At 35.2% G+C, this 14,288-nt stretch overlaps 2 protein-coding genes and 2 pseudogenes across 3 annotated transcripts; 2 read left to right on the plus strand and 2 right to left on the minus strand.

The window, feature by feature from the left end:
* The first annotated feature begins 247 nt into the window (after nt 1-247).
* Nucleotides 248-1,984, plus strand: LOC104781945 (30 kDa ribonucleoprotein, chloroplastic). Its single transcript, XM_010506745.2, has 4 exons — nt 248-826; nt 912-1,010; nt 1,251-1,553; nt 1,657-1,984. The coding sequence occupies exons 1-4, from the start codon at nt 392-394 to the stop codon at nt 1,840-1,842; spliced, it is 1,023 nt and encodes a 340-aa protein (XP_010505047.2). The 5' UTR covers nt 248-391; the 3' UTR covers nt 1,843-1,984.
* LOC104781944 (RING-H2 finger protein ATL28 pseudogene) lies at nt 1,821-3,027 on the minus strand (annotated as a pseudogene). The gene has a single exon (XR_015597189.1). The product of XR_015597189.1 is annotated as an RING-H2 finger protein ATL28 pseudogene (transcript).
* Nucleotides 3,028-3,120: 93 nt separating this feature from the next.
* On the minus strand, nt 3,121-4,723 carry LOC104781946 (zinc finger CCCH domain-containing protein 28). Its single transcript, XM_010506746.3, has 2 exons — nt 3,922-4,723; nt 3,121-3,505 (listed from the first exon to the last, which is right to left on the minus strand). The coding sequence occupies exons 1-2, from the start codon at nt 4,469-4,471 to the stop codon at nt 3,261-3,263; spliced, it is 795 nt and encodes a 264-aa protein (XP_010505048.1). The 5' UTR covers nt 4,472-4,723; the 3' UTR covers nt 3,121-3,260.
* Nucleotides 4,586-8,762, plus strand: LOC104784192 (AP2-like ethylene-responsive transcription factor AIL6; annotated as a pseudogene).
* Nucleotides 8,763-14,288: the final 5,526 nt, after the last annotated feature.

The raw sequence follows: 14,288 nt of genomic DNA on the forward strand, positions 1-14,288 counted from the left end.
CGTCTGGCTGGACTTTTCTTAGGAATAAACTTTCCAATACATTTGAAATCAAAAATTCTATCACTCTTTTTTACTTACTGGATTTACCAAATGTATTAAAAGACTGTTATTTATTGAGAATATTTGACTTTAAACTTTTGTATTTGCATTTTGTTATAAATTAAACCAATCAAATCTAGTTTTAATAGTCAGAGTTTTGACTTTGAAAGAGATAAAACATGAGTTTCAGTTCTTCCACTTTGACTGCAAATGTCGGATTGGAATTTATTGGTATACCAAGAATTTAACGGTTAATTCCTCGTGCCATTTTAACCCTTCGGAACCGGAGTGGGTAGATTCGGTTCACAATTGGAATTTTTTCAAAGAAAACCGAACCGGTTTTAATTCTTTTATGTTTCGGTCTAATCTAATCCAATATTTCTCTTGCGCCAAATCTAAAACAATGGCGGTTCTGGAAGCTGCTCTCTCCGTCCTCTCACTCTCTTCACCTTCTTCTTCTTCCTCTAAACCTTATCTCTTTCCTCAACGGACTAAACCTACCTCCTTTAGTCTTCGGATTCCCAGTAATCTTTCTCCCATATTATCTCTCAATTTCCCTCTAAGTTCCGGCGGCGATAATAACACGCGGCGGCTCGTCTCCGTACTATGTTCCGTCGCGGAGAAAGAAACGTCGGCGGAGGAAGAAACGTCGCAGGAGGAGAAGAATGAAGAAACCCAGAAGTCAAATCTAAAAAGGAAGCTTTTTGTATTCAATCTTCCTTGGTCTATGAGTGTTCATGACATCTCCGACCTCTTTCGACAATGCGGGACTGTCAACAATGTCGAGGTCTTTTCTTCTTTCTCTAAAAATTTTGAATTATTTTGTGTTATTATGAATTTGTTTAACCTCAATTTTAAGAAAAATTTCACAGATCATAAGGCAAAAAGATGGGAAGAACCGAGGGTTTGCTTTTGTAACAATGGCATCTGGAGAAGAAGCTCAAGCTGCTGTTGATAAGTTCGATGCTTTCGTAAGCTTAAAACCTTTTACATTCTTCTATCATCAGAGTTAATTTCATTGTCATTCTCTCATGACCTGTGTTCTTAGTTTCGGAATCCTTTAGTTTTAAGTCATTGAGTGTGGTTTGGTTAATTTCAAAGCCTTTTAGGTGAACAATTCAGTAACATAGAGAGAAACGAGAAGTTATTGTAACTACTTAGCAGATATTATGTTGAATTGTTAACAAGCTTCTATGTTGTTTGTTTTTTAGGAAGTCTCAGGGAGGATCATAAGAGTAAACTTTGCTAGAAGGTTCAAGAAGCCTACTCCAAAACCACCAAATGCTCTTCCTTCTCCTCCCGCTGGAGAGACCCGTCACAAACTCTACATATCTAATCTCGCTTGGAAAGCAAGGTCAACCCATCTCCGTGAGCTTTTCACTGCTGCAGATTTCAACCCGGTCTCAGCTCGGGTTGTTTTCGCTGACCCTGAAGGAAGATCTTCCGGCTATGGCTTTGTCTCTTTTGCTACTAGAGAAGAAGCTGAGGATGCAATCACCAAACTCGATGGGAAGGTTTATAAACTTCTCACTTTTCATTATATATTTCCAATCTGCTATTTGCTTCTTTAGCTCTTGAGCATGTAAAGGGTTTCATCACAATTTGGTTTTTCTGTAGGAGATAATGGGCAGACCTATCATTCTGAAGTTTAGCTTGAGAACGGCCAGTGAATCTGAAGGTGGTGACACTGTAGAAGACAACAACACTTCTGAAGATAGTGACACTGTAGAAGACAACACTTCTGAAGATGGAGACACTGCAGAAGACAACAACAACACTTCTGAAGAAAAACCGGTGGAGTGACTCTTATTATTTTCTCGGTTATCCGATAAGAGCATGAAAACCTGACTAGAGATCTTATTACAATTTTGAAATATCTACTGCTACTACAAAGAACACAAAAATGAAGATGTAACAGAATTTATCAGTAAACTAGACTTCAATCCTGCTAATGTATGATGATGAATCACCAAGCCATTCTGCTTCATTATACCGAGTAAGTTCGTCGAATGAGACACAGCTTCCTGTTTGGTAATGCCTTCTTTTCATCTTCACATTGACATCTGTCGTCTTAACCATGAAATGTCCGGTGGAATGTGACCTCGAGAATCGCCAAGCCGATGCTTCCACTATCCTTTTGCTTGAACCAGTGGTAGGAAGACTTTCTTCTTCATGGTTTATATCCTCAATAGTAATTGTGATTGTGTTGTGCAAAGATTCATGGCTTCCAGATCCAACAAGGCCAGGGTCTAGCTCACAGCGGCAAACAGGACAAGTCTTGTGTAACTCAAACCAAAGATCAATGCAGTTTGAATGAAAGGGATGACGACAAACCGTTATGAGCCTAACTGTATCGTCATCTGAAAACTCTGACAAGCAGATAGCGCATTCTGTCCCGTGATTTTTCATTGTTGCAGATGAATATCGGAACTCGGGAAATGATCGGACGATAAATGGGTCTAGGCCGGTCTTTTCAGGCGGAGTGGCCACATGGATTAAGTCAGCGTAAGGTGTTCGATGAAGGTTCCAAGTTGAAAATAAACGAATCAGGAGAAACTGCCAGAAGAAAAGAGAGAAGAAACCGGCGAAAATTACAAAGAGAAGCACGCCAGTCAAAATTACGGTGACGGGCATGGAAACGCTAGGGAAAACATCAGCATCTGGTATTAATGTTGTTGCCGACATTTGAAGGTTGGAGAAATCCCCCAGCTTCTCTACCAGTTTTGTAGATTGCTTGGGAAATAAGAAAGGTTTGTTCTAAGAACTCCTTACGAGAGAAGACATATAGCTCAATTTAATAGAGAGAAATGAGGAGAAAGAAGTGGCTATGTCTGAGAGACAGAAGTGTCTTTGCTTAGCATTTTGAGCGAGTCTTCTGCGACAGTTAAAAAAAACAAAAATCATTGTCTTAAAAACAATACATAGTCAAAACGAAAAAACTGTTTCTAAAACAAAAATATTGACCGATGGAATAGGAAATAGAGAAAAAAAAAAGTTACCAATAATGATCCGGTTTACAAGTACGAAACATGATTAAAGTTCGGTTTGATCTGCTACAAGTTTAGATTAAGAATTGGCATAGAAAGAGAATAAGATGATTCCACAAGAAAGAGAAGAACGAGTTGTTGTCTTTGTTCAGTCGCAATCTACAACAACAAAAGAGAGGATGCTAATATGTCAACATAGTTACAACTCTAAAAAGGCTAATCCCTTGGTCAACATTATTCAATATCATCGATCCAATCACCATAAACCCGACTGATCTTATCCGGTCCTTTCCATTTCCGTTGAGTTCTGACCCCGTTTGGTTTCTGCATAACAGCACTAGATGCCCGTTGGGACAGGACTCCAGGAGAAACAAGGTGAGCCACTGTGTTTGCTTGTCCCGTCTGCTTTGTGGCCGGAGTGGTGGATGTTCCGATCTTACCTTCCCCTTCAACAAGGCCTCCACCAAAATTGTGCAACTCTGCAAAAAAAATATCATAAAGACTCAAACTTTTAGCTAGCTACTATTGAAACTTTCTGCATTTCCATTGCCAATTATGTTAACAAGCAGATCGAGAAGCTATTCCAATCAGAAACTGATTGACATAAACTGATTGACATAAACCACACTGAAACATTTCAACCGTCCTACTCGATTTACACTAAGTCCATTTAGAGTGTTCAAGCAAAATTTTCATCAATCATTCAAAGCTAACAAAGCCAGTTCTAGTGTTCAAGCATTGTCTCTCAGTCAATTCAGCATCCATTACCCTGTGGTGACACTCTGATCACACAATCCATCAAGCAACACTGATTAAAACCCATTTCTATTATTCTATACCAACATTTTGAAGCACATTGGGGTTACTGATAGATGAAAAAGGCCAAAACTTTTACCTGAAGCTCCATGAGCAAAATGGCAGTTAGTACCAAAAGGACAATACCCAGTAATCTCCCACTTATTGCAAATCCTTGTCTTCCAATTTGGAGGCTTCAAAGTCTGAGCAACATTGCCACCACCATCACTAGCAGCACCACCATAACCACGAGGGCCTAAACTAATCGCAAAGCTCTCTCTGTTCCTCGAAGCTTCCGTCGCAGCAGTCTCCTGCCGATTAGGCGGCGGCGGTGGACGACGGAGCTCTTCCGAGCTGTGAGCAAAGTGGCAAGAGCTGGCGGCGTAAGGGCAAGTTCCGGTGCGGAATTTGAAGCAGAGCTTCGTCTTGAAGAACGATTTCCCGATCTCGGAGGAGGAAGCTCGTGTCTTCTTGCTCGGAGACTGAGCGTCGTCGGGGTGCGTTGGCATTGCCCTGACACGGTTGTAATCATCCTCAGTGGCCCAGACGGAACTGTCGCTAGCGGAATTCGGAAACTTATTCTCCGGCGGAAGGTCGTTGGTGGTTCTCACGTGAACTACATCGCTGCCGGAAGCTCGACGGTGACTCATCACGTCGGAACCCTAAAACCCTAATTTATTTAACCCAGGAGCACAAAAATGTAGAATATTCGATTTCTTGACAAGAAAAAATGAAGAGGACACAAGCCGAGGAAATTATGTGAAATGGATCGAACAAGAACTCCAAAAGAAATGGGAGCAAGAGATGGAAGTACAAAAGAGTGGAGATTGGAGAAGAGGGAAGTAGAAAGTAAAAGAGTGATCCCACTCAAAATCCATTACTTAAGTTAATCATTTTAATACAAGGTTCAAAAAGGTGATTAGATTAAATTAATGGTCATTAACACAAAGAATGTTCTGAAAGCGAAAACCAAATAAATATTGGTGGATTAGGCTATTTCTTACAGTATTCACTTGGATTGGTTGTTTAATTAAGTAAAGCTGAATTGATTAAAAATCGTAGACATGTATATATGTATAGTTTGCCGAAATCTATCTCACATTTTACCATTAATGAAATTACCCCTTATGTTGAAATAGTTTGCCTCTAAATATAAATTTACCTATTTTTGTTATTAAAAATAAATAAAAAAATCGACAGAAAAAATCTAATTGCATAAAAGATTATTTACAAAACTAGAATTTGCTAATTTAATCCCTAAATTTCCTGGAAAACAACTTTTTACAACTATAGTTCTGTTTTATACTATAAATTCTACAAATTTGATATAATTAATGGGCTTAGATTGTAGATCGACGTTAATCTAAAAATTAATGGCTTCTGCAGGGAAAAAAAATCCCGACGACAATACACCTCTTTACTAGAAACCCTAAAAAGATAGATCTTTTACTTTACAACTATAAATACAAGGGAAAATGACACATATATCCACTTTCTCCTAAAGTATTGACACTTACACCCACTTTCTACTATCCCTATACTTTTCTTATGTCAAATTACAACTTACACCCTCTAACTAAACTAACCTTCTCTTTCTATTTTTTTTTTCTTCTCATCTCTCTCTCTAACTTTTCTCTTTCTTTTCTAATATTTTTTTTCTTTAACATTTATTTTTCATTTTCATTACTAAATTTTAAGTTTAGTAACTTTAGTTGGTGATAAACATACTAAATTTTAAGTTTAGTAACTTTAGTTGTTGACAAACAAAAAAAAGTTAACCTTATACCCTAAATATTAAATCCTAACACCACATAGACACTAAATCCATATAAGCCCAAAAACGTAAACCTTATACCCTAAATCTTAAATCCTAAACCCTAAACCATACACCTTGAACCCTAAATCCTAAACCATGAATTAAAAATATAGACACATCATCCACATACCTAAACCTAAACTTTTAACCTTAACCCCTAAATCCTATACCTTGAACCTTAGACAATACAACTTGAACTCAAAACATAGACATTGAATCTATATACCATCTAAAGTCTAAACCCTAAACTATGGTGATGTTTGAACATGCAACAAACTTGTCAATAAATTTCATCTGGATTGCTTGTCCACGTGGTCAGAGTTTGGTGGATAGGCTTAGAGATTAATAATGACCATGTTTGTTGTGTAGTATGCTTCTAGTGACACTTCTAAGTTCTAATATCTCTAATTCTAGCTTAAAAATAGTACAAAAAAATTTGGCTAAAAGACATCTAAGTGGCTAAACTATAGTGATGTTTGAACATGCAACAAACTTGTCAATAAATTTCATCTGGATTGCTTGTCCACGTGGTCAGAATTTGGTGGATAGGCTTTGAGATTAATAATGACCATGTTTATTGTGTAGTATGCTTCTAGTGACACTTCTAAGTTCTAATATACCTACTTCTAGCTGAAAAATAGTACAAAAACATTTAGCTAAAAGAAATCTATGTGGCTAATTTATCTTGGACAAATTTTTGCTCATGTAAAGAATGAGCAAGATATTTTAAGATAAGTATCCATAACTACTAATCCACATGATTGATATTCAATGTTCTAAATAAATCAATGTTGTTAATTTTTATTTTGTTTATTAACCACTTATGAGTGTATATGTTTTTGGACCAACACAAAATATGAAGCAAGGAGCTCATGGTGTCTATGGATTTAATTGTGTGGATGTTGTATGATGATTCTTTGGTCTGTCTACATTGGTATCCACAAAAAAATATCCACATGATCACATCCATAACCACCATTCAACTGCTATTCTTCAGCTTAATGTCTAGATATGCTTTGTAAATCCATGGAGACCTATCCATAGTTTTTCTATCCACTAAACTTTGTTTTTTTTTTAAAGTGAATAGTTTTGGTTTTAGGTTCAAGGGTTTATGTTCTAGGATTTAAAATTTAGAATTAAAGGGTTTTATACTTATTTGGTCTATGTTGTGTTATGGATAATATGCTATGGATAAAGATCTAACCAAATTTATGTATGTATATTTTGTATGAATAAACACAAGTAACTATCTATTAACAATACTGCAATTGATTATCCACTTATAATTGAACAAATGTTCAACGACTGATGGATACTGTATAATCTAAAAATTCATAAAAAATATAGCAATATGTATCTTAAAATATAGAAAATATATAATCATAACATATTTTATATAAATAAATAGAAAATTTGTTTTATGATAACAAATAAATATATTTTACTTTGTTAAAGTGTTAACAACAAAAAAGAAGAGAAAAAGAGAGAAAAGAAGGAGAAAAAGAGGAGAGGGGCAAAATCGTCCAAAATGTGTGTGTATCCTTACAAAAAAACTTGTAAAAGTATAGGAAGGAAGGAAGGAAAGTGGGTTTTGGTATCACAACTCAACACCAAAGTGGATACAACTCAACACCAAAGTGGATTTTCGTGACATTATCCCTAAATACAATGCTATCGTTTTCTTTCACCGTTTCTCAACAAAGAGAAAAAAAAAAACTTTCTTCTCTTAATTTTTAATGGTTTTATTTATAGGGTTTTAGGTTTTATTTTTTTTTCTCGGCTCTGTATCGTTTATCAGCGTTGTTATTCCTTCATCGTAACATACGTATCTAAAATTCTAAATCCATCAACTTTTATATATATATAGGTTGGACGAATCAAAAGCCACAAGAGTTTTTCAAAGAAGAAGCTCAGTTAGCAGCAGCAGCTTCAATGGCGGATTCAACAATCTTAACAACGTTCGTAGACCTGCAGTCTCATTCTTAGAGTCCCATCCCTAAGCTCGAAGATTTTCTCGGTGATTCTTCTTCGATGGTTCGTTACTCAGACAACAGTCAAACCGAAACACAAGACTCTTCTCTCACTAAAATCTACGATCCACGTCACCACCACAACCACAACCAAACCGGCTTCTACTCCGATCACCACGATTTCAAAACCATGGCCGGTTTTCAAACCGCTTTCTCTACAAACTCCGGTTCTGAGGTCGATGACTCTCCTTCAATCGGAAGGACTCATCTCGCTGGAGAGTATTTGGGTCACGTTGTTGAATCTTCTTCCGGACCAGTCCGGACCGGACCTAGGGTTTCACGGTGGATCTAATAACACCAACACCATTGGCGGAGCTTTGTCACTTGCGGTTAACGTTGACAACAGTACTAATCAGCATCGTAATGATAATGAGATTACTAATCATCATTACCGTGCTCAGTGCCGGCCCAACATTCTCCTACGCAAAAATAAAAAAAATGTACACTTTTCACCTATTACAAAAGATTTAGATTTTTTATAAAAGGCCAAAATTTGATATTTTAAGGTCTTTTACATATCATATAAAATATAAAAGACTTCTTATATCTAAATAAAAAAATCTTTCAAAATTTTAGGCCCGAATTTTTGACTTTTGGCTTCCTCTATGTGCCGGGCCTGACCGTGCTGGTGGTGAGAGAAACAACAACAACGAGAACAACGAGAAGACAGAATCTGAGAAAGAGAAGCCAAACGTGGCTGTTGAAACATCGGATTGTTCTAACAAGAAGATCGCTGATACGTTTGGACAAAAGACTTCGATTTACAGAGGTGTTACTCGGTAAGTTCATTCTATTATGACAAGAAGAATCCAAGGCAGTTTTGTTGTGATTAAGGAACTAATTAATTAAACTATTTTGTGTTATTTGACCTTTGGTCAAAGACTTGAAGGTTATTATTACTATTAGTTTAAGTGCAAAAGTACTAATGTAATATTATTGGATTGATTGATATGCAGACATAGATGGACGAGAAGATATGAAGCTCATCTATGGGATAATAGTTGTAGGAGAGAAGGTCAGGCCAGGAAAGGTCGTCAAGGTATATATTTTTTTAATTTGATTTCACTATTTCTTGAAACCAAGATTGCATTTTGATTTTTGAGTTTATTTGTTATCTCATGTAAGTGATATACATTAGATCGTAAAAACCGGGTTTGTTTGATGTTTATAAGTGGGTTTTGAGAAGCATATAGTAGTAGAGTCAAGTATAGTAGGACAAAGATTAACTTTAAGTCCCTAAACCAAATTATGTTTCATCACATTTTATCTTTTTACGTAATTTGTTATTAAGATATTAATTGTATCGTTTTTTAAACCAACAAAAGCAATAGAAGAACATGAAAACATTTTGGTTACGTATGTGCGTGAGTTACTTAGTCGTATATGCTTTATTATTTTCTTATGAGAAGTAGTAATTGATGATTTATGCAAAAGAAAAGTTATCAAAAATACCCATTATTTAATCCTAATTTTTTTTTTCATAAGATACAAATGTAAATAAGCTTTCTGATTGAAAGTTCTTAAAGCTTTACCTTTTTCTTTTTCTATTGATATGTCTATATATTTATATTATGATTGAAAGAACTTTGGATGGTGATTTGTATTCGTGAAGGGGAGCCAAAGTTTTTTTTTAACTTGACAACAACGGCGGCGCAATATTGCATCAGAAAAGTGAAACCAGTGGAGAAAGCAAGTGAAACCAGTGGAAAAAGCCGAAGCTGAAGCAGAGAAAGAGGAGCTTGTGTTGCAAGATACTTTTGCTCAAGAGACTGCTCTTTTGATTGAAGATCCCAACATGTAAGCAAATCTCTCTCCATTTAAAAATTTAACCTAATTTACTAGAGTGAGATGCCTTTGCAAGTGTTTTAACAGTTGTTTTGATTCTTTAGGGTAAAGTACATTGAACGAGAATTGGCTAAGAAGAGGGGGGGGGGGGGGGGGGGGGAATTTTGATGATGCGGAGGAGGTTGAGAATGAGTTGAAGCAGAGTGGAAGATGAGTTATATAAAGATACGTGATCATCCTAAAGTAAGTTGCTTTGCCTAATGTAACACAATGATTGTTTTGTGTTTTATGTGGTACAGGGGATTACGAATGTTGTTACTAAACATCTTCCTTCTCACGTTAAGAAGCGTAGTTCGGAAGAGAGCTCGAGTGGACTTCCGGAATAGCAAAAGTCCAACCCCCAATCGAGTATCGGAGTATGAATATTGTTAAATACACTTTCTTTGATTTGATGATAAACTTTTTGAGTGTTTTAATGACTAATGGTTTGTTTTCTGGGTGGATGATATTCACACGAAAAACATGTGGGCAAAAAAATGCAACCTAATTCAATAAATTTTATGTTTTAGAGTACTTGCATCTAATGCCTATATCTTATAAATTACGATTGAAGATGTGTCAAAACAAATATGATTTGAGCATATGTTCTAGATTCAGTTAGAATATGTACGCAATACAATCTAAACACTATATAATAAGCAACCTTGGTCATGAGGTGAATGCTATACAACCTAAACACTAAAAGTAACTTGGTCATGAGGTGATCTATTCTCTTAATCGACATACATTATCCCAAATCTTACATCAACGGTTTGTCTTCTTATAAGTTTTTTTTGCCAATATGGAAATATAGATTGAGATGAGATCCAATTCTCTTTGGTGTGAATCTTGTGATGAAAACATATGATCACCATTAAACCAATGCATCTACTCTTAGTTCCATTTCTACTCATCCAAATCTTGATAGTGTAACTAAATTATGGAGTATATCTTATCATCTGGACCAGTTCAGAAAGATATGATTTCAATAAACAAGTAAAAGAAGAAGAGCGAAACCATATTGCAATAGCAAACTTGATTTATACTCAGTTAAGATGATATTCTCCACGATTCCACTACGTCGATCATATGTGAAATTATTTGTGTATATTCAAACCTAACATTTGATATGAATTACAAACCAAACTACGTCGATCAAATGATGTGAAAGATAAAAGAAGACCTACGAGTGCCACTAATAGTAATGAAGTTGTTCTCATGCTGTTGAATGGCAGGTAAAATATATTTACTCTACCTTTAGGACAATTACATTTTAAAGTTGTCTCTGTTAAGATTTTTATTAATTTGATGAACATGTAGGAACGAGACTGTGAACTGTCGTGTCAAAGACAACTACGCTTCTCAATTCATGTCTATATGGCAATTAAACGGGTGCCATTTCATATACAAATCCGAACCTGTGTTTTGTGTAATGCGGTTTATGAAGGTCGGAGAATATGAAGGTATGTAACATAAATTAGTTCTGATATAATCATCATAAGGTAACAATATATTCACTTTCAATTGTAAATGTCTATAGGTGCACCATGTATTGAAAACACATTGGCCTCTTCGAAGATCTTCATAAAACCAGAGTTCGAAGGAGTGGAGCATCACCAGGCTATGTAAGATGTTATTATGTATATTAAATCAAGTTATGTATGATGCTAAAGTAAAATTTCTTAAAACACTTTATATATTTATAGGTCTGAATTTGCTAGACGTTATTACTTAAACCATGTGATGAAGCAACAAAGTGAAAGCTCAGGAAACCATGTTATTACTCTCATCTTTATTTTGTAGATGAGATAACACATTATAATATGATTTTTTGGAGTTTGCTTACGCTTTTGAATTTACTTATTGAATTTTAATATCTATTTACTACAATTTAATTGTTTATTTATAAAACTTAATTAATATTTTACATTGAGTATATTATGGATCTTTAGAAAGTAAACCCTTCTGTATATATGCAAATACAAAAAGTTCTTGACAATCCTATAAATCATTATAAACTTTTTTCAAAAGATAAAACACCATATTTAAAGATGTCAATTATTACATATTAAATCAAAAAAGCACCATACTAAGTATCAAAACTATTTTTCTTAAGATCTTATTACCGCGCTTATGCGCGGGTACCTCTGAAAAGGATGCTTGATAATCATAATCCGCATGTATAGACGTTTAGGTCGGCTCGAGAAAGATTTGATTTAACCAATACTGTGGCAGATTTGAGGTTAAGAATTCCTGGAGAAAGAATTGTTGATGCAAGGACTCATAATCTACCTACATGCAATGAGGTTGCTGGATTAATACCAGGTGATTTCAATCCTGGAGTATTTAAGCGTGACATTGTTATAGAAAATCGTTCTGGTGGTCTGCAAAGAATAAGTGAACTCCATCCAGCTTACTTGCCACTTCAATATCCATTATTGTTTCCATATGGAGAGGATGATTACATGTTAGGCATTGACATTGGTTTTGTAGATACGGCTGGACGAAAAAGAAAAACAGTCTCGATGAGAGAATTTTATGCTTTCCGAATATTTGAGAGATATCAAGAATCTTCTACGAGTGTGATGTCGGGGAAATTATATCAGCAATTTTTGGTAGACGCGTTCACAACCACATAATCTTACAGACTGAAATATATTTCCATGAACCAAAACAAACTACGGACGAAAAGAATCGATAAAATAGTTGAAGCTGTTAATCAAGGAAACGAAGATCTTGCAGAACACGGAAAAATAATCTACATTCCTTCATCGTTTACAGGTGGAAAACGTTATATGATGCAACATTATTTAGACGCGATGGCTACTTGCAAGTACTATGGTTTTCCCGATATTTTCATAACAGTTACTTGCAACCCCAAATGGCCTGAAGTTGTTTGATATCTAACAAGGCATGGTCTTAAGCAAGAAGATAGACCAGATATATGTTGTCGGGTCTTTAAAATGAAGCTAGATAGACTAATGGAGCAAGTGACTAAAGAAAAAACTTTTGGTGTTATAAATTCTGGTATGTTTCATATTATTAATCAATCGACTTTTTATACGTTACCATGTTAAAACCCAAATTTATTAACAATGGCTTTTGTGTGTGTGTGCAGCTATGTATACAATAGAATTCCAGAAGAGAGCTCTGACTCATGCACACATGATTTTATTCTTGCATCCAGACTATAAAATGCGTACACCAGAAGACATTGATAGATTCATAAGCGCTGAGATTCCTGATAAAGAATTGGACAAGTACTTATATAAAGTTGTTTCTGATATTATGATTCATGGACCTTGTGGTATTCATAATAGAGGAAGTGTTTGCATGAATAATTGTAAGTGCACTAAATTTTTTTCCAAAACCATTCATGAAAAACACTGTCGTCGACGATGATGGTTATCCAATATACAAACGGAGGAAAAACGGGAGATTCATGCATAAAAAAGGTTTTGATTGTGATAACAGCTTTGTTATTTCGTACAACCGGGATTTGTCTATCCGTTATCGTGCTCATATTAATGTTGAGTGGTGTAATCAGTCACGTTCAGTGAAATATCTTTTCAAGTACATTACCAAAGGACCGGATAATATTGGAGCTAACGTAGGAGAGGAAGACGATCAAAATGAAATCAAGAAATACTACAACTGCAGGTATGCCTGTTTATTAATTTCATATAAATTTAACCCTATTAATTTAATATTTATTAATAGTATTATTCTTTTATTAGATATGTGTCCGCATGTGAAGCAGCTTGGCGAATATTGTCTTTTCCGATTTGCTATCGTACTACTCCCATTGAAAACTTCCGTTTCAACTTCCTGGACAGGAATTGGTAGTTTACAACGAAGATGATCCTATTGCAGATGTTATGAAGCGTTCAGCCAGAGGATCTAAACTGTTGGCCTGGATGGAATGCAATAAAAAACATCCGGAAGGTAGAAGTCTCACTTATGCTGAATTTCCCAACATGTTTGTGTTGGTTAATAGTTAAAAAATCTGGCAACCAAGATCTAAGAAAAGAAAAAGTTTTGCACTAGGCAGAATTACATACTACCACCTTCTATAGGCCCAGCGTATTACTTGAGAGTTTTAAAAGCAACATATCATAAAACTAAAAAACAGTTGTTATTAAAATTTTAATACCGCGCTTTAAGACCTCTCTAGTTTACTAATTAAGCTCTATTAGTAAGTTTGAAACATAACACCACAAAATAGTGTAATTTGGTTCGTTGAAGATTATATATGGTTTTACTGGCTTAAAATCGTTTCATTGTGTTATTATATGCGGAATCCAAAGCAATCTCATAAGTGTTGTTGAGTAGCAATTATAGAGCATGCATAGCTCCAAAAGATTGTGAATTCATCGTAATAGATGTACTACTGAAATTTATAGATGATTAATAATTTATTTGATACGAAACATTTTCAATACTATATTACAAGAAATTTTAGCTTATCGGTTTTGATGGACGCACGTTTATTACGCGCATATTGCACTAAAAATTTCAGTTATATATTACAAAATTTTCAATACGCGCATAATGGAACTCCACGTAGTAATTTAACAACAACCTGTAGCCAGTTTAGTCTTAAGTTATGCGTGATTAGTGCTATTTCTTTACTATACTTCAAAATGATTTGTAAACAAAATGGCATTTATAATTGAACACGATAATCTCGAATCTTGTATATAAAAAGAGAATCACCACGTTTTAAATCAACTGACAATATCGAGACCGGATCCGGTTTTGATGGCAAATATGTAGTATATAAATGAAGCTTTACAG

This window comes from Camelina sativa, chromosome 4, assembly GCF_030686135.1.
Source record: "Camelina sativa cultivar CO46 ecotype springtype chromosome 4, ASM3068613v1".
In the NCBI taxonomy this organism is placed as follows: domain Eukaryota; kingdom Viridiplantae; phylum Streptophyta; class Magnoliopsida; order Brassicales; family Brassicaceae; genus Camelina; species Camelina sativa.